Source organism: Gracilinanus agilis, chromosome 4 (assembly GCF_016433145.1).
Source record: "Gracilinanus agilis isolate LMUSP501 chromosome 4, AgileGrace, whole genome shotgun sequence".
Classification (NCBI taxonomy): Eukaryota; Metazoa; Chordata; class Mammalia; order Didelphimorphia; family Didelphidae; genus Gracilinanus; species Gracilinanus agilis.
The window spans coordinates 190061234-190082458 of record NC_058133.1 but is presented as its reverse complement, the minus strand read 5'-3'; the positions used below and the strand labels follow the sequence as shown (position 1 = coordinate 190082458).

General features: G+C 40.4%; 1 protein-coding gene and 1 pseudogene across 1 annotated transcript in view; one reads left to right on the top strand and one right to left on the bottom strand.

The window, feature by feature from the left end:
- The window catches only part of ODAD4 (outer dynein arm docking complex subunit 4), a 56624-nt gene that overhangs the window by 11243 nt on the left and 24156 nt on the right, over positions 1–21225 (top strand). The window contains exon 8 of the mRNA XM_044675089.1: positions 6672–6758. Within this exon, the coding sequence (XP_044531024.1) occupies positions 6672–6758 (87 nt within the window). The remainder of the gene's footprint in view (positions 1–6671; positions 6759–21225) is intronic.
- Positions 3521–4384, bottom strand: LOC123244554 (annotated as a pseudogene).

Below are 21225 nucleotides of genomic sequence, written 5' to 3'. Positions count from 1 at the left end.
CCTCTTTTTAGAAATTAAAAAAAATTTTTTAAACTTTATTTATTTCAGATATTTAAGAAAAATTATTTTAAAAAATTATTGCTTCATTTTAGCCAGGATTTCTAATTAAATTTGCATGTTTCTTTCTGATGCTTTGCTTGCAGATGTTTTGGAATCATTCTCATTTTTTATGTTTTTTATTATCTTTTAATTTATATTTATTTATTTTTAAATTATTTTATGTTAAGGCATTCTCTGCACATTTCCAGAAGGCATGTTTAGATGAACTTTATTCTGTTCACTAGATTCTTGCTTTTGCTTTCTTGGGGTATTGATTGTGCTGTTTCAAGAGTTTAGGGTCAGTTTAGGCAAGATTTCAATGCTCCCAAAGTGTTCTGATTCAGGGAAAGTGATTGCTGCTCCCCTTGTCTGGATTCTCCAAGTTCTTGGCCTGGATTTGTGTCTAAGCAAAACACTTGTAGACTTACTCTTGTATGGAGTTCAGTGACTGCTCCTGGACTTAGCTATTCTCTACTTGCTGGAAAGCTCTATTGTTTCAGAGCAGCAGAACTTTATATTTTCCTTTGTCTTCTGGGATTTCATACTGAGGCCCTGCTCCATGCCTGGTCAAAACCTATAGATATTGCTTGCTTCTGACCTTATTCCTTGTTCAACACATAGATAGTCTAGGGCCCTGGGACTGGTCTTCACCTTAGAACTCCCCCAGGTGCAGCTCTGGTCTTCAATCTGTCCTGGATCTGTGATCTGGAACTGGGTAGTAAATAATAGAAATGTTTGGAGGCACCTTTTCCTGCATCCTACAGAATATTGGGCCCTTCTGTGTTGGATCTGGTGTCTCCTTTTGCTCTAATGCACAGCTTCTTCTTTGTTGGAATTCTTCACATAACTGTTCCTGGATTGACTGCCCTCTCCAATGTCCAGAGAGTTCTCTGTCTCCCTGTGTCAACTGGGCTGGGAAAATGATTTGCTGTAACTTTTCTTGGATTTCTTGTTTAGCACTCTATCTTCTGTGTAGAGGAGTTGTCAGGAAAAATTCAACTCTTCTTGCTATTTTCTTCTCTGAATCATTTCTTGCTTCTTACCAAGTTTCTCTGAATTCTTTATACTCATTTTTTTCCTTAAAATACGATAACATCCCATTGCATTCATATTTGTTCAGGCTTTTCCCAGTCCATTGCCATCTACTTTCCTTCCAGTCTTGCTACTAAGATAGTATTGCTATTAATATTTTTGTATGTTATGGAACCATTCCCTCTGTCTTTGATCTCCACAGGATTTATGCCTATTCAAAGGATATGTGAGATTTAGTGACCTTTCTAATATAATTCCAAATTCAGTTGACACTTAAGAAACATTTCTTGATTGATTATTTTCCAGACCAGTTTCAAGCTCTGTCAATAGTGTATTAGTGGGCCTGTCTTCTTAGAGTCCCTCCAACATTCACCGTTTTTGTTTTTCTTTTGTCATCCAATAGGGCAGGTATGAGGTGAAGCCTCATGGTTATTTTAATTTACATTTCTCATATTAGTAGGGATTTGGACATTTTGTCACAAAGGTGGAATTTTTATTAAACCAATTATTCTATTAATTTACTATTTATCACTTATTCTTATATATGAATTAATCAACAGGATATCTCTCCTAAGATAAGGAGCTATGCTTGGCCAATAGGCCCCAGCTCTCCATAAAAAGGAAGTCAGGCTAAGAGTTCTAAGTTCTAAGAAGTTCTTAGAATTCCTCATCAGATAGAGGAAACTGCTTCTCCTGTAACTGACCAAGCTTCTTATACAGACACATGGCTTTCTTCTGGTTCCCCATTTCTCATACCAGTCTTGCTCTGCAGTCTTCTCTTCCTTCTGGAATTGCTGCTTTTCTCTCAGAATTTAATCTTACTTTTTAAAAAATGCTGCTTGTTGGGGCAGCTAGGTGGCTCAGTGAATTGAGAGCCAGGTCCAGAGACAGGAGGTCCTGGGTTCAACAGTGGCCTCAGACACTTTCTAGCTATGTGATCCTGGACAAATTACTTAACCCCCATTGCTTACCCCTTACCACTCTTCTGCCTTGGAACCAATACATTGTATTAATTCTAAGATGGAAGGTAAGGGCTATTAAAAAAAAATGTTGCTGTTCCCATTCCAGACTTGTTCTGTGCTCTTGGCCTTGCCATTCCATGGCTCTCTCCTCAGTCATTGTATCTTCTTTTAGTATTTTAAAATGCTTTCATAGCTTTATTCTGTATAACAATACAATAAACTGTTTAGTGGTACAGAAAATTTCTCCTACAGTCACAAAACATTCATTTAAATGTTCATTTCTGGGGGAAATGGATCCCTCTGCTTCTATATTATCCTTCAGTTTTATCTTGTCTATAATTTATTTTAACACAAGAGAAATTTGATGAGACATCTAGGTATCCAATTTGTGTCCCTAATGTCTTTATTAAAAGAGTGGCATAATGTTATGATGAAAATATGTCATGAAAAAATGAAAGTTTGGTATTTTCCTTCCCATCTATAATCTATTGTAAAACTGTTACTCTGCAAGCATTTAGTTAGGGAAAGGGATAACCAATAATAACTCATGATTTTTCTTTAAAAAATTCAAGCTTATGATAAGGGCATTCATTAGTCAGTAAGCAAAGATTCACAATGGCCACTTGCTTTTTCTTCTAACTGACAAATGCTTTTAAAAATCAGTAGTGGAGTTAAGTAGGAAGTGGGTTTTAAAACCCCCCTCAGGGTCTTAAGAGTGAGCATTTTTGATATAACTAATGATTGAAGTGTTACACCACACAAAATTCCAATCAGTGAATGTAATATGTCATTTAGGTTATTTTTCTATCCTGGTCATTTGAGAGGAATAGAGAGATATTATTGTTAAGCAAATGCTCTACTGTATTAAAAAAAAAGTGGCAATAGTTACTGTCAATCAATTTCACCTTCTTTCTAGAATTTTTAATAGTAGATTCATAGATATAGTTCTTGATCATGGAAGCATAGCAATGAAAGACATCCAAATATAAAAATGCTCAAATTCTTTTGCCCGCTTTAAAATAATGTGGTCAATATGCCACTTACTTGTTATTAGTACAAAATTAGTTTTGTGCTGAGAATTACAAACCATAGATTCTAGGGTGCTTTAGTTCACAAAGATAGCCTGATAACAATTGAAAAAAATGAATATATTTCTTTAAAAAACTCATAGCAATTTGTTATTAAACTGAAATGACAAAAGGAATGATAAATAATTTGACAAAAGATGCACTAAAATTTTGAAAACTTTAGCCAAGAGTACTCAGAATTTCAGTTTACTCTATCATTTATATATTTCATGTCATATATTTGAAATTACCACACAAAAGAAATAAAAAAAAAAGAAGTCACCTTGAAACTTAACTAAACATCATATTTGAGTAATAAAAAAAAGTTGACACACAGTAGTTAGTTGAGAAGAGCTGTTCCTTTACCTCTTGGCTTGTAAAAAACATTTTTGAACTCACTCTAAAGGATTAACAAAACTTTTAACTATTACGAGTAGCAGGTATTTTGTTTTTCCCTTCTATTTCATCCACCCCTGCTTGGGTCATAACGCCAGTGATGCTTTTCTCCAGATCGTTGATGCGACTGCTCATATCATCGGTAATCGTCTGGTGCCCTGATAGTCTGAAACTTGTCTTGTATCTGCTGGAGAAGTGTCTGAACCACAGCAGTCAGGTCCTGTACAGCTTTGGGCTCCGTCTCTGCCAGTGCACTGGCTCCTGATTTCAGGCAGCTTCCCAACTTGTCTCTATGGCCAGGGTGCCCTCCTTTCAGTGTTAACCACCAACCACCTGTTATGGCCCAGGCCTTAGACCTGGACTGCAGGCAAACCAGCCCTTATCTATCAGAGCAGGGACAGAAGAGAGACTTTGACACTATCACTCTGATACTCTTTCACCCCCATTTCATTCTCTTTGCATTCATTCCAATCCATCCTGTATGTCACTACCACTTTGGCCCAGTGGATGAAGAGCTGGGTTTGGAGTCAGGAGATGCTGAGGTTCAAGTCTGGATTCAGATACTTGGTAGCTAAGTGACCCTGGACAAGACACTTCACTTCCGTGTGCCTCGGTTTCCTCAATGGTAAAATGAGGATAATAACAGCATCAAATTGCAGGGTTGTTATGGAGGTCAAATGAGATTATTTGCAAAAAGTGCCTAGCGCTGTGCCTGGCACATAGTTGTTCAATTGTGCCAATTCTTCATGACCCCATGGACTGACCATAGCTTGCCAGACCCTTTTAGTCCTTGAGACTTTTTTTGGAAATGGTCCTAGAATGGTTTGCTATTTTCTTCTCCAATAGATTGCCTTTTGCACTTTCCACTGTGACATGTCCATAGCTCATAGTTGCAGTGAGCTCCGTAAGCCCCTCCACTTTGTCAAGGCAATGATCCAGGCAGGATAGCACATAGTAGGCATTCTATAAACGCTTATTCCTGTCCCTACCAGAATGGTTTTCCTCAGACTGTTTTCATGTTATTCCTTTGCTGAAAAAATTTCAGTGGTTCCCAGAAACTATTTTTTCTTTATTAAGTTGTTTTCTCTCTTCCTCTCTTTCTCTCTCTCTCTCTCTCTCTCTCTCTTTCTCTCTTTCTCTCCTTCTCTCCTTCTCTCTTTCTCTCTTCCTTCCTTCCTTCCTTCCTTCCTTCCTTCCTTCCTTCCTTCCTTCCTTCCTTCCTTCCTTTCTTTCTTTCTTTCTTTCTTTCTTTCTTTCTTTCCCTTACCTTACCTTCTGCCTTGGAACCAATACTATGTATTCCACATAAGTTTTCTAAAGTCATGTATGATCCATATTGTCTCCCTCCGTCCCTTCTTCCCTCCCCTCAGAGCTGACAAGCAATTTAATCTGGGTTATACATGTATTATCACACAAAACATATTTCCATATTACTCATTTTTGTAAGTGAATAATCTTATAAAACCAACCCGCCCAAACATATACCCAAATAAATAAGTGATAAGTCAAATGTTTTCATCTGCATTTCTACCTCAACAGTTCTCTCTCTGGAGGTGGACGGCTTTCTTTGTCGTAAATCCCTCAAAATTGTCCTGGATCATTGTATAGCTGTTAGTAGCAAAGTTGATCACATTTGATCATTTCCCTGGAACTTTTTGCCTCAAATTCCAACTATTCTGCCTGTCTTTTAAATACTCCATAATCATGCCTTGTATAAGGAACTTATTGCTTCTTCTTGTGCTGCTCATCACTACCCTTCCATTCTCACCAAGGCAGTATCCTTCCTTCCTGTCTGTCCTGTGACCATACCATGCTCTTTGTCCCCTCCCTGCCTTTCCTTATGTCATATCCCCTTGCCTGAAACATTCTCTTTCTCACCTTCTACCCCTGATTGTCTCTCCCATCTTTGGAGGTCTGGCTCAAGTCCCAAGTTCTCCATCAATCTTCCCTGATTACTTTTCCTCCCTCCCTGTCCAACCTCTTCCTTATTATTTCTATCACCCAATTAACTTCAGAATCTCCAAAGAGATACATGATAATCTATTCCATGGCCAATAATCAAAGCCCTTCTGGATTGGTGGGACGTGCCAGCATTTGAGATGTCTGTCCTGGGATGAGAAGAACCCAAGAAATATCTCTCAACCGTAAGAAGCTATCAGAGGAAGACCTCGTAATTTAGCACTTGATAAATTAATTTAATGTTTCTCATCATTTTGTAATATTGTCTTTGCCTCCCTGACAAGGTCGTGAGCTGCTTCAGTTTAGAAATCATGCCTCTTACTTGCATATTCTCACAGTGCCCAGTACAGTCCTGGGCAATGCATATATGCTGTTTAATCAATAGGGTTGTATAAGAAGAATACAACCAAATTGTGGAGTGCCCTGGAAGCCATTCTGATAAATCCGAGCTTCCTCCAGAAAGAAATAGGGAGCGACTGGTTTTGAGCAAGAGGGAAATGCAACAAATGAGTTTAAAAGTTCAGCCTGGTAGAGTCAGTGGTTTAGGAAGAAAAGACACTGGAGGCAAGGAGACCATTTTTAGGGGACTGGCTGCTGTAATCCGGGAACAAGATAATATTTATCTATTCTAGACAAGGTAGGAGGCAACATGGTACAATGGAAAGAACTCTGGGGATTAGCTGGGTGACTCAGTGGATTAAGAGCCAGGCCTAGAGAGGGGAAGGCCCGGGTTCAGATCTAGCCTCAGATACTTCCCTAGCTGTATGACCCTGGGCAAGTCACTTAACCCCCATTGCCCAGCCCTTACTGCTCTTCTGCCTTGGAACCAATAAATAGTATTGAATCTAAGATGGAATTCCAGTGAGGGAGAAAGAGACAGAGATAGAGAAAGAGGGGGGAAAAAAAGAAAGTACAAACTCTGGCTCTGGAATTGGAGGACCTAGGTTCAAATCCTACCTCTTGCATTTATTACCTGTGTGGCCTTAGGCAAATCACCCAGTTTCCTTGGGCCTCTTTTTCCTCATCTGGAAAATGAGACAGTTGGACTAGCACACTTCAGAGATCCCTCCCAGCTCTGGGTGTATGATCCTATCCTCTAGGCTGGCAGGAAAGAGAATGGAAAGAGACGGGATGAGCAATCCATAGCCAGGGGCTGGTTTAGAAAAGTTTCATTTCTCAGTTGAAGTAAGCAGCATTTCCAACTCCTTCCCCACAGTGACTTGGCCGATGCCAAATCTCGAGCCCTGGATAACATTGGCAGGGTCTTTGCAAGAGTCGGGAAATTCCAGCAAGCCATCGAGACGTAAGTGGACAGGGGCCTCCGGCTCCGGCCTCCTCCCCCCTACATAGTGCTCCCAGGATCCCAGGGGCCAAACCGAGGGGAGGCACAACAGCAGGACGTACAGGGCAACCGATTCTGTTTTAGTGGAAGCACTAAGTGGGCTCCACAAAGAGAGTGCTGGGCCTGGATTCAGAAGGTTTTTAAACCCTCCTGTCCTAGTAACAACTCTAAGACAGAAGGACAAGAGATAGGCAAATTGGGATTAAGTGGTTTGCCCAGGGTCTCACAGCTAGGGAAGTACCTGAGTTCAGATTTGAACTCGGATCTTCCTGACTCCAGGATTAGTGCTTTATCCACTGTGCACCTAACTGCCCCCAAACCAGTGATTTTCCAGAATAGATAAACCAAACCAGAACTGATAAACCAAAAGGATAAAATGGAATTCAAATGCTGCAAGACCAGGGTTTCAGGCCAGTTATCTCAACAGTGGTGGTTTCTAAGCCTTGCACCAAAGTCCAAGGTGATTAAATTGTGACAAAGGCTCAAGAATAGGGGCAGAAAACTCAGTGCTCATTTCAAAGCCTAGATGTGGGAGCAGTCAAGATCTTCTAATGCTCAAGGACTTGGGGGAATTGAGACTGAGGGGGTGGCTACAGAAGTCTACACTTTTGCCATCTATCATTCAAAATGGTGCCCGGAAAATCAATCCATAAAATATTTGTGGAGTATGCCCTATGTGTTCAGGACAAGTCAAGACTGAAGTGCCTTGTAATGTAGTTGTATAATAAAAATAATAATAATAATAATAGCTGATTTATAAGCCCAGAGACAGGAGGTCCTGGGTTCAAATCTGACCTCAGACACTTCCTAGCTGTGTGACCCTGGGTAAGTCACTTAACCTCCATTGCCTAGTCCTTACCACTTTTCTGCCTTAGAACCAATACACAGTATTGACTCCAAGATGAAAGGTAAGTGTTTTAAAAAATAATAATAGCTGACTTATATATAATCTTTAAGGTTTGCAAAGTACTTTACTATATTTATGATACATTTAGAAACTAAAACAATACAAACTGATAGGGCAGATTATCAAAAGGAGGCCTTGGACTAGAATCTTTCTGGAATTCTCCCTCTGGAGAGACGGGGTACTAATTTCACTTTTAGGAATTTGACTCCTTTATTCTTTTTCTTTTCTAATCCTTAGCTTCTGTCTTAGAATCAATACAGTGTATTGGTCCCAAGGCAGAAGAGCAGTAAGGGCTGGGCAATGGGGGTTAAGTGACTCGTCTAGGGTCACACAGCTAGGAAATGTCTGAAGCCACATTTAAACCTAGAACCTCTAGATTTGACTCTCAATCCACTGAGCCACCCAGCTGCCACTTCTGACTCCTTTATTCTGTTTGTGGTCTGGTTATGCTTTGCCCATTAGAAATAGAAATACTCAGACACTTTGTGACCCTGAGTATTATTGTATCTTTGAGGGTTTGAAAGTTTATTTGGTTGACCGTAGAAAAGGGTTCAGCTATTGAGCTGATACAGAAAAGGGAAGAATACTCTCTCCCTCCTTATCCTCAACCCTTGGAATATGGACCCTGCCAGGGTGGCCCTGTCATCCTCTTTCTCCTCCCACCACATCTGGCCCGCTTTGTAGTTGCCTCTCTTGGTTCCACCCTGATAGAGGGATTTCTTTGCGGATGGATTAAGGCAGACAATGGAAAAGACAACTGTGACTCCCATAAGACCAAACACAATCTTTTCTCCCCCAAATCAGGCTGCCCAACTGCTTTTTTTAAGCCATCAGTTTCAGCCTAAGAGAAAAAAGACCACATACTCAGTATGGTGCTTTTGGAAAGTTTATAAAATACAATCATTAAGGTGGCAGCTGGGTGGCTCAGCGGATTGAGATCCAGGCCTAGAGATGGGAGGTCCTGGGTTCAAATTTGACCCCAGACACTTCCCAGCTGTGTGACCCTGGGCAAGTCACTTGACTCCCATTGCCTAGCCCTTACCGCTCTTCTGCCTTGGAACCAGTATAGAGTATTGATTCCAAGGTGGAAGGTCAGGGCTTTAAAAAAAAAAAAAAAAGCAGTACAACTCTATCTCATAACTCCAGACTCCTGAGGTAGGATGTATTTGGTGCCATTTCAGTCCTTCCTGCCCCTTATTTCTAGTTTTCCCTTCACATCTCTTTAATACAAAAATAAGAAACAATTATGGTTGGCCAAACATAGCTGACATGAATGCCAAAGAAGCAGAATCTGTGAACATTCTCTAAAGAACAGGAAAACTACGGATTTCACATGCACCTTCTCGGATAGCAAGAGAAGAAAGGCAGGCAAGCAGGCGTCAGCTGGCATCCCTGCTCTTGACTGAAAAGTTAGCAGCCTCCCAGTAACTCAGACCCCTTCCAAGGAGTGCCTCTGATGGTCCCAGGGGAAAGCCACCAAAGGGAGAGGAGGTTGTAGCTCTCAGAACACTAGCTGTGGTTCCCTAGATGCCTTCAAGTCCAGGCTCTTTGCCCCTGCTCTCCCCACTCAGATCTGGAACTGAAATAGAATGAATGCCTGGGGGCAGCTAGGTGGCTCAGTGGAGTGAGAGCCTGGCCTAGAGAATGGGTTCAAATCTTGGCCCAGACACCTCCTAGCTGGGTAATCCTGGGCAAGTCACCTAAACCTCATTGCTTAGCTTTTACCACTCTTTTGCCTTGGAACCATGGCTTTAACCAAGGGTCTAAAAAAACCAAAAACAAAACCTGAATGCCTGTGCTGCTATAAAGGTATTTCGATATTCAGTTCAAACCTTCAAATATTTGCTCACTTTTTGCTCCTCGTCAGGGAATTTTCTCTTCCTCCTTTGAGATTTGAGGGAAGAGCAGATGGATTTTTTCAGGAGGCAATGACAGCCCTTCTGTTTCCAGAGGCCATCTCACATGCTGAAGATGTTACCTCCTCAGGCCCAAACTGGACTCCAAATGCTCTGTTAAATTCAGTGTTGTTCTGAACTTAGGGAGTTTTCATTCTAGCAGCCTTTGAGGCAAAGGATGCTCTCTTGGAGGGGAGAGACATCTTTTTTCATCTTGCACCTAATAGAATATAAGCTTCTTTTTATTTTTTAAAATCTATATCTTTTGTCTTAGTATTAATTCTAAGGCAGAAGAGTGGCAAAGGCTAAGCAATTGGATTAAGTGACTTGCCCAGGGTCATCCAGCTAGGAAATGTCTGAGGCCATGTCCTTGAGACTCCAGGCCTGGTGTTCTATCCCCTGTGCTATCTAACTGCCCCAAAATGTAAGCTTCTTGAGGAAATGGATCATTTTTTGTTTTGTCCTTACCTCCTCAAAGACTAGTCGGGTGCCTTGAACATGATAGGGGCTTAACAAATATTTATAGAATGAATTTATGAATTAAAGAATGTTGGCACTTAAAGCTTATTTTTGAATTGTAATGAATTAGGGAATAATTATATTCTAAAACCTGTTGTACTGTAAGTGCATTAAGAATTGAGAGGGCCAGGATCAATTACCTTAAGGATAATTTTTACCATCTCTTGTTCAGTTCAGATTAGATTTATACAGTCATAGGATCCTAGATGTAGAGCTGGAAGAGACTTTAGAGGTCATTGAATCCAACATCCCTATTTTATAGGTGAGGAAACCAAGGCTGAGAGAGATAAAGTGGCTTGTCCGAGGTCTCATAGATATCAAATACTACCAGGACATAAACAAAGATTGGAATTTGAACCAGGTCTCTAACTCCAATCCAGGGTTCCTGACTTCTACTCTAGATGTTTTTCCCTTATGGTAGCTACAGAAATGGAAAGAGAACCCCAGTCTTTACCCCGGGTCATTCAGAATGCCTTAAGTCCAACAGGAGGGAAAGAATCATTCACCTTCAACTAAAGATGGCATCAGGAATGCTTCTAGCCCCTAGAGGGCAGTGAGTTCACAAAAGAGTCTTCAAGTAAGGCATAAAGGAGCTAGGAGCCTCATATTAAGATGAGGAAAAAGCTAAAGTAACTTCTTAAGAATTTTGTTTTTGTCATTTTCATTTTTTGAATTTTTTTTATTGATTAATTAAGAGAATTTTTCCATGGTTCCATGATTCATGTTCTTTCCCTCCCCTCCTCCTAACCCCTCCCATAGCCAACCCGCAATTCCACTGGGTTTTACATGTGTCATTGATCAAGACCTATTTCCATATTATTAATATTTGCACAAGGGTGATCAGTTAGAGTCTACATCCCCAATCACATTCCCATCAACCCATGTGATCAAGCAGTTGTTTTTCTTCTGTGTTTCTACTCCCACAGTTCTTCCTCTGGATGTGGATAGCGTTTTTTTCTCATAAGTCCCTCAGAATTGTCCTAGGTCATTGCATTGCTGCTAGTAGAGAAGTTCATTACATTCAATTGTGCCACAGTGTATCCATCTCTGTGTACAATGTTCTCCTGGTTCTGCTTCTTTCACTCTGCATTAATTCCTGGAGGTCATTCCAGTTCACATGGAATTCCTCCAGTTTATTATTCCTTTTAGCACAATAGTATTCCATCACCAACAGATGCCAACAATTTATTCAGCCATTCCCCAACCAAAGGGCATCCCCTCATTTTCCATTTTTTTTTTTTTGCTACCACAAAGAGCGCGGCTATAAATATTTTTGTACAAGTCTTTTTCCTTATGATCATGATCTCTTTGGGTTATAAACCCAGCAATGGTATGGCTGGATCAAAGGGTAGGCATTCTTTTAGTGTCCTTTGGGCATAGTTCCAAATTGTCATCCGAAATGGTTGGATCAGAATTGTTTTTCTTAAATGAATGACCATTTTCTTATTTTTAAAGATATTTTGTTTTCACAATTATATATAATAACAATTTTCCACCTGCTTTTTTGGGGGGATTTTTTTAATATAAAAAAATTTATCCCCCAAGGGACATAAATAAAACTCACCATTACATGTACAGCACACGTTCCAATAGAAGCGAGGACACACAAAACTAATGTGACCCGTGCTGTAGGTCATCAGAGAGTGTGAATCTATGGACAAACTTTGTTCACAGTGTTGTTCCTGGCAGTTCAGGCCAGAGCAATTCTTCTCCAGGATGGCAGAGATGCAAATCACATTCTCCAAATGCCTCCTTGCATTGGATAGCTTTTGGATGAGGTACGCAGGCTTGTAGAAACCACCACTGTGCATTTGCACAGCAAACAACATGTCCAGTTGGTTGGTGCCAGCCACAGGCTGAATGCTGGTGATTCCACATTCATTTTATGAAGTTATAAGATCCAATTTGTCCCCCTCTCTCCCTTCTTTCCCCCCTCCTGGAGATAATATTATATATGTATAATCTGTGTTATACATGTATTATCACACGAACCATAATTCTATATTGGAACAACCATTTTCTCTTCATCTCATTTCACCCCCAATCAGGAAAAAAACAACAAAAAATGCAAAAAACGTTGTAACAAATATACAGAGCCAAGTAAAACAAATTCCCTCATTGGCCAACTATCCAGGGGCCTCATTCAGTACCTTGAGTCTGTCCCCTTTCCTGTAGGAAGTGGACAGCATGTTTTATCATGAGTCCTTTGGAATCAGGGATGGTCATTGCTTTGCTCAGAATTCTCAGATCTTTACAGCATAGTGTTGTATAAACTGTACTCTTGTTTCTGCTCACCTTACCATGCCTCAGTTTATACAAGTCTTCCTAAATTGTTTCAAAATCAAAACTATCCCCTTGGTCATTTTTTATAGCACAATAATAGAGATTAGTAATTGTATATTCAGTCAAATCATATAGACTAGGATGTGTGACAGCAAAGAACAGGTTTGATGAGGTCTGAAAATTTCAAAAAATGCAATTGTTTAACAAATATTTATTAAGCATTTATAAGCATCTTACAACAAGAAAAGTATAGTGTAAGGCCTCAGAGAAACAAAGGCAAAGACTTTAGTTGACAATGTGTATGGGAAGAGGACAGGGAAAAACACAGATAAAATAGTATGGTACATGATAGAATGGGGCGGGGGTGGAGGGGAGGGAGCAGATAGGAGGACATCTCAGACAAGGAGCTCTAGGAAAATTTGAGGTGGGAGAGAATGGAAGAAATGACCTTTGATTTGAGCCATGAGGGAAGGGAAAGATTCTGAAAGTGAGAGAGGAGGCCGCAATTTATTTGAAGCATAGTGAGAAGTGAATACAAGAAGGCAGGAGATGGAATATCCAGTTGGAGACCTCATGTATCTGCCATCAGGACAGGTGGGCAGACACTAGTGAGCCTTTGGGGGAACCATGAGAAGTTTCATATTTTTTCTATTTGAAAAGACAAAGCTCTGGGGGCAACTAGGTGACTCAGCGGATTGACAGCTAGACTTAGAGATGGAAGGTCCTGGATTCAAATTTGGCCTCAGACACTCCCTAGCTATGTGACTTAACCCCCATTGCCTAGTCCTTACCACACTTCTGCCTTGGAACCAATGCTTTGTATTGATTCTAAAGCAGAAGCTAAGAGTTAAAAAAAAAAAAAAAAAGACAAAGTTCCTTCTCTTCATCCCAGGAGTTGCAGGGGAGCCTCTATCACCTTCATCCATTTTCCACTGAAAGCTGATAGCAGTTAGGTAGGCCAGTGGATAGAACTCTGGGCCCAGGTTCAGGAAGACCCGAGTTCAAATATAGCTTCAGACCCTTATTAGCTGTGAATAAGTCAATTAATCTTTGGCTTAGTTTTGTCAGCTGTAAAATAGCAATAATATCAGGAGCTTCCTAGGGTGGTTGTGAGGATCAAATGAGATAATAATCATGAAACTATTTGCACAATGCCTGGCATATAGTAGATGCTATATAAATTCTATCTACCTATCCATCCATCTTTCTTTTTATCTATCTATCTATCTATCTATCTATCTATCTATCTATCTATCTATCCATCTATCCGTCTGTCTGTCTGTCTATCTATCTATCTATCTATCTATCTATCTATCTATCTGTCTGTCTTTTGGTCTCTCTATATAGGTATCTTTTTGTCTCTGTATCTGTCTGTATCTATTTACCTGTTTTCCTAGCTACGTATTTATCTCTCTATTTGTCTATCTTCAGCATCATTATCCTATTATCCACTATCTCTTTCTTTAGGAAATATGATTCTCTTCTAAAGATAGCACCAAGGCCTGAATAACCTTGGACTAGTTAAGCCGTGTCCAGCTTTTTTGTAGCCATGTTTCACTGTCTCTCTCAGCTCCCCAAAGTCCTCTCCTCAGTCTCAGCCAATCCCAGTCCAACTGGCCCTTCCTCTTTTTGAGCTTGAACTAGCCAGAGCCCTCTCTCAGGGGGCAGCCCTTCCCACTGCTTTCTTAGGGCTGAGAAAAACATTTAGGCTGCTCTCCATTTGCTTGTCCATCTCCCATCCCATCCCCACCTCTCCAACTGAGGCTAAACCAGCAATTTCCCCTAGAGCGATCCCTAGAAACTATTTGAAATGTGGGGCAGGGATGGAATAAGATTCCCCCTACAATATAACCACACAAGTTCTGCATCTTCTTGTTAGGAGATTTTTCTTTGTTTCATGCTCAAGTCTGGCTCTCTCTGACGTCGGCCTTTGGCTCCTGGTTCCACCTTCTGGGACCAAGCAGAACAGAAGTAATTCCTCTCTAAATCTTGTGTTCATTTACTCCCTTTCCATGTAAACCATCCCTGTGGGCAGCTGAGCTGAAATGGAGTTGAAGGTAATGAGAGTTGACTTTTGATGAACTAAGAAGCTAGGACATTTGAATGTGAATATTGAATTCCCCAAAGAAGAGGGTAAGGATTGTTGGCATAGAGAGGAGGAACATCAGGCAAGTACTGCCATTTTTGTAAAAGGATGTGTGAGCTGTAGACTAGAATATAAGATGTGCCATTCTTGGTTGCCCTTTCCTAGACACTCCAGTTTATCATCAGGGCACAAGCTTGTGTCAAAGGCAGGCTTTCAGTAGATCACAGTAAAATAACTGCTCTGCTACATAGGAAATCCAAGCCCAGAAAAAGGTCATCTACTAACCTAAAAGGGTGGTATTGTAGGTACTCTCCAGCCCCAGAGACCAACAGTCCTCTGTATCAGGTTCTGGCTCCTGGGGTCAACTATTGATGAAGGTACCAAGCCTAAAAGTCAAGGGGAAGCAGGGATTGGTGGCCAGCTCTCTGAGATAAACTAAGTGGTATTGTCCTACTTAGGGGAGCATTCTGACTTTGGTCAAAATTCCTCATGTGGTGATGTCAAAGGAAAAAATATTAGTACTATTCTCCATGTTTTTACACTCATCTGCCAAAAGCAATTTAATCACATCATTTCTAGCTGAGAGGAAGATATCCAAATACCAGTCTCTGAAGTCCTTTGACATGATTTCCTAAAGACAATTCAAGGTAATAGTTATAGGAATATTGAACAATATGTACAATGCAGTTTGTGTTAATTTTTTAAATTCAAAGATATTTTATTTTTTAAATTACATATAATAATAATTTTCAACATACATTTTCCAAAATTATAAGGTCCAAACTGTCTCTCTCCTTTGATTTCCTCCCCTCTCCCCAACTCAGAGAAGATAATTTGATTTGGCCCATACATGCATTATCATGCAAAACACTTCCATATTGATCATTGTTGTAAGAGCACATTCATGAATGTAAAGGGTAAAATATTAAAGGATATAAGAATGTGGTTGCCAGGAATTATGACTCAATTCCAAATGACTTTTTATGGTAGTTTATTTACAAAAGGAGAAAGTGAAAGTAAGAAAATCAGAGAGAGTAGATATATTTACTCTGGCCTGGTCTGAACCAGGCGGGGCTTAAGAGGCCCCAGCAAAGGACGCCCAGAGGTAAATTTAACAAGAGTTTTTAGTCAGGAGGCCTCCTCCAAGATGAGGGGACTCTCTGGGGGCTAGTATCTCCAGAACAAGCCAGGGAAAGGAGCCAGCCTTTTTCATTCACCCAGGTGGTAGTTCTAAGGGAAAATAGAAAAGCAGTCTTAGGTCCTCAACCAGAGCTCCTCCAGGGTCAAGTTGAAAGCAAAAGACCTCCTTACAGGAAGTTCTTGCCACTTTTAAAGACCATTCCTTTCGTCACTTCCTGTGCCTTTCTTCCACTTTACGTGGACCAATTACAGCTAAAGCTTTGCTTAGGCCTGCCCCTTGTTACCCACTGTCACCTACATGGGTCACAGACCTCCCTATACTTAAAAATAAGTGGGGTATATACATTTCTGGTGATTAAATCTAAAAATAGGCAGGGGAGAGTTAATCCCATCTTCACATACAAAACCAAACCCCCCCCCAAATAAACTGTAAATAAGCTGATATGAAAGATAGTATGCTTTGATCTGTATTCAACTCTAACAACAGTTCTTTCTCTGGAGGTGGTTAGCATTTTTTGTCATAAATTCTTCTGAATTTGCCCAGATCATTACATTGCTGAGAACAGCCAAGTTATGATATTGCTGTTACTGTGAATAATGTTCTGGTTCTGTTAATATTACTCTGCATCAGTTCATGTAGGTTTTCCCAGCTTTTTCTGAATATATCCTGCTTATCATTTCTTATAGCACAATAGTATTCCATTACCAACATATACCTTATTTGTTCAGTCATTCCTCAATCAATGGGCATCTCCTATTTCCAATTCATCACCACCACAGATAGAGCTGCTATAAATATTTTTGTACAAGTAGGTGTTTTCCCTTTTTTATTATCTCTTTGGAATACAGACTTAGTAATGGTATTACAGGATCAAAGGGTATGCACAGTTTTGTAGCCCTTTGGGCACAGTTCCAAATTGACCTTGGATCAGTTCAGTTTGTGTTAACAGTCAAGCATAGTTGAGCAACAATCCTACTCCTTTCACTTTCCTCCAGAGTAAACAAAAGGGTCTCCACTCTTCTATGGCTAGCTTAATCGTCAGTGTAGGGAATCAGTGGCTACAACTCCAGGCCTGGTTTCTAGAGGACCTGGGTTCAAATCTGACTTCAGATACTTCCTAGCTATGTGATCCCAGGCAAGTCACTTAACTCCCTTTTGCCTTGCCCTTTCCACTTTTCTGCCTTGGAATCAATGCTTAGTATTGATCCTAAAACAGAAGGCAAAGGAGTAAAAAAGAAAATCAAAATGGTAAAGGGTAGGCCATATCTCTAGCCAGTTGCTTCAAGGAGATGAACAAAGAAGAGACTGCTCTTAGATGGGTCAAGAACCTGGTCCCTTCTGGAGTGAGGAAGGCAATGGCATGAAAAAGACAGGAGTTTCTCTTTGTTGAAAGGATGGTGTCCAACCTTAGTCCATTTCCCTAAGAAAAAAAGCCTTTTCATCCTCAACCGATCACCCACCTTTACAAGGCATTTTCCTCACGAATATGGAGAGAGCTTTAGAGAGAAACATTCTTTATTTATTAATATTTTCATTTTTTCTAAAAAGGATGTTTTGTAATATGCCTCATACACCTACAAATGTCTAAGCTAAGTCGTGGTTCCTTTTCAAGCAGGATTACCATGGCAATACCTCATTATTAGTACAGTAAAACCAACTTTCATCATGACAGTTTAAACGCAGCCCACATTCTCTGTTAGTGGGAGAACAATCCAATTCTGTGTGACTTATGCTTCCTAATAATGGGAAGAGTCAATATTGAAGAATCAAAAAGTGATGTCTCTGCCAATGCTTAGCTGCCTCAAGCCAGTCATCTCTATGGCAACTTTTCTGACTTCTGCTTAAAATCCCAAATGTCAGAAGAATCTGCTTTTCCTGTCTATATTCACCCTCAGAATCAAGATCAAGGGAACCTTTGCCCTCTGCTTCACAAGAGGTTTCTGTCCTCCCTGAACCCTGCCTGAGGTCCCTTGGCTCAGTTTGATGGATGTGCATCATCCTTGGGATGGAACATATCCAGTGCCCTTGTAGTGGGTGTTTAGTGCCAGAAGCAAAAGCCCTTCTGGGGCTCCTCTGCTGCCTTCCTGGGTGAAGGAAAATGATCAGAATGCCCCCAGCTTCTCTCTCTACTGCTTCCTTTAATCCCCAAAGGACATGCACAGAACAACGCTTCCGAGAAGCCAGTTTCTTTTTGAGAGCAGACAAGTAAACAGACTATTTAAAAGGAACAAAAAAATGGAAAAGAGCCAGTGCAAAGTAGAAGATAGGAGGGTGGAAGTTTCATCATTTTGGTTCATGGCAGGCAGAGAATACTAACTAGCTACTAGGACAGCACTTGTTTTCTAGAAAGCTTTTTTTTTTTTTTTTTACCTTTCCTTCTCACTTGTTCAATAGTAGAGACCATAGCAGCAAGGGTGACACTCTGAGTAATGAGTCTCTTTTTTCTTCTCTCTCTTCTTTTCTTTTCTCTCTCTGTTTCTTTCTCCTTGCCCCAATGTGTTCCCCAACCCTCCCCACCCCAATCACACTTGCCACTTCAGGGAAGCCCCACAGTCCTCTGAAAGCCTTCCTTACCTTTCACCTCTTGTAAGATTTTGGCTGTCTTCTTCTTTTAGGGCAAAAGAAAGGAGCTCTATACTGTCAATTCAGCAATTATTTGTGAAGTGCTTACTATGTGCCAGGTATTGTGCTATGTAATGTGGTTACAAAGAAAGGAAAATTAGTTCTTGTTCTCAAGGAACTCACGTAGTAGTTGGGGAGACAATATGCAAACAGCTGAGTGGAAGATGGACTGAAATGGGGAAAAACTTGAGACAGGGAGACTGGGCAGAAAGTTATAGCATTAGCCCGAGTGTGAAGTGATAAAGGCTTGTGTACCAGAGTGGTAGCAGTTTGGGAGGAGAGAAGAAGGTGTCTTCTTGGCAAGAGATTGGATGTGGGAGCAGAAGGTAAAAGGAAGGGAGGAATCAAGTTGTGAGCCTGGATGACTAGGAAGATGGTGGTACCCTGGACAGTAATAGGGAAGAGAGGGAAAGAAGAGTTCAGCTTCAGACATGTTGAATTTAAAATGTCTATAGGACATCTAGTTTGAGACAGGAGAGAGGTGAGAGCTGGAAAAGCAGATTTAAGAACTATCTACATAAGCAGCAATATTGTGGAATGATCAATGGTGATAGTCTCAACTATTATTGGCAATACAACGTTCCAGGACAATTCTGAGGGATTTATAACAAAGAATGCTATCCACCTGCACAGAAAGAACTATTGGAATCAGAATGCATATGAAAGCAGATGTTTTTTCAATTGTTTATTTGGGTTTATATTTTGGGGTTTTGGTTTTATGAGATTACTCAGTTATGAAAATGAACAATATAGAAATTTAAAAAGCATCATCTACATAGAGATGACAATTGAATCTATGAGAACTGATGAGATCTTCAAGTGAAATAGAATAACAAGAGAAAAGAAGAGCCCCCACGACAGAGCCCTGGGGGAACCCTGACAGTGTGAGCATGGTCTGGATGGAGATAATAGCAAAGGAGACTGAGAAGTAATCAGACATGGGATGAGAACCAGGAAAGAGAGGAATCACAGAAACCTAGAAGAGAGAGGGTCAAGGAGAAGAGGGGAATCAAGTGTGTGAAAGTCTACAGAGAAGTCAAGAAGGATGAGGATTGAGAGAAGACAATTAGAATTGGCAATGTGATCATTGGTAACTTTGGAGAGAACAACTTCAATTGAATGATGAAGCAGCTAGATTTCAGAGATTTAAGGAAGTGGAAGCACTTATTATAGATGGCCTTCTCAAGGAACTGAGATAGCCAATGGGTATGGATGGATCAAGTGATGGTTTTCTGAGATGGAAAAGACATGGGCCTACATGAAAGCAGTAACAGGCAAAGAAACAAGGAGAGAGACTGGAGATTAGTAAGAAAGTGAGGATGATAGAGGGTACAATCTGCTAGAAAATATGGGATGGAAGGGGATCACTTTTACATCTAGAGAAGTTTGCCTTCTCTTCATTTGAGACAAATATGATGGAAGAACTAGGAGTTGAAGACATCTGACTGATTCAAGGTAACCAGGAGGGGAGAAGAGGGAGCTCTTAAGGTTCTATGCTGAAAGGACTGGGGTAGGGATAGTCATGAGAGGTTTGAGAAGGGTTGAAAAGGTTTAAGGAAAACTATGGTGGGGAGTGGCAGAGAACATAGGAAGGTACAAAAAAATAAAAAGGACGGCTTTGCTGAAATGAGGGTGCAGTTGGGATCATACATCATTAACTTAAAGTGAGCCCAGTCAGCATAGTCTTCCTTGGCTTTTTAATCTTTCCAGGTTTAGTTCCTGAATTAGAGCTTTGTGCCAGGGCCAGCATCTATCCTTGCTTTACTTTTGGGTGGGCTGGTCAACTTGGCTTTATCTTACCCTGAACCACTTGAGTTCCTGTCTTGAGTTCCACCTCCCAGGGTTGGCCCCTTTGGATCTTTTGAAGTTCAGAGTGTTGGATGTTTCTCTGGCATCACAAAGCAGAGCCCCTATCCTGGTCACTGCCAGGCTGCACTGGTTATTTCCTCTTCTGATATCTTCAAGCCTTGAATGCTGCATATGTCCCCAGCCTATCTCTGGTTACAGAGAAGGTTACCAGCTTTTTTATTTTTTATTTTGACTGGTGTTGACTTTGCTTAGCAGCCTCTTTTCCTAGTTATTGCCTATGGGCTTCTGGGAATAGGTCAGGGGCAGAAGAGGCCACTTACCATAGGTTCTCATCCAATTTCTTGTTCATTATTTGATGTGGCAGAGTCAGTATGTGGAAGTTATGTGATCTCTCTTTGTTTAGGTAGCCAACTTAGCCAGAAGTCCCTAGGGTCTTGTGGCGAAAATTTATTAGTAAAGATGCCAAAAGTAAAACAGTCTCCAAGCCAAAAAAAGAAATAGGTTTATTGAGAGAGGGCCAGTCTCATAATAAAGCTGGACTCCGGTTAGCAACCAAAGAGCACTAGCCTTGTGAGTGGCCGCCTTATAGAGCTATTTTTACAGAGGTCATGTCGGTAAGAAATTACTATTAATTGTCCAGTGACTTGGTCTTGTGTGTTGATCCCTCCAATGGCCATGGCCAGTGCCAGTCATGCCACTGACGTAACCTCCACCCTTAGCATGGAAGTCTTGCATGCTGTGATGATTCAGCAGAGATCAGCATAAAGATAGGCTGTTCTGAACAGCTATGAGGCAGAAACCTGTGGATTGAACCCAAGTCTCTGGCCCAGTGTCACACCAGAGCAGATGAGAAGGATGAATTGCTTAGCCAGCTAGCATGGGAGAGTGGGGGGTGGGGCACAGAGAAATAGTACAAAATAGCTATAGAGTATTATAGAACTATAGAATATAAATATAATAAATATAAATATATTCATATAAATATAATATATAATACCAAAATAATATATATAATATAATACTAAAATCATATATATTATATAATATAATACTGAAATCATATATAATGCCAAAATCATATATATAATATAATACCAAAATCATATATATAATATAATACTAAAATCATATATATTATATAATATAATACTGAAATCATATAATAT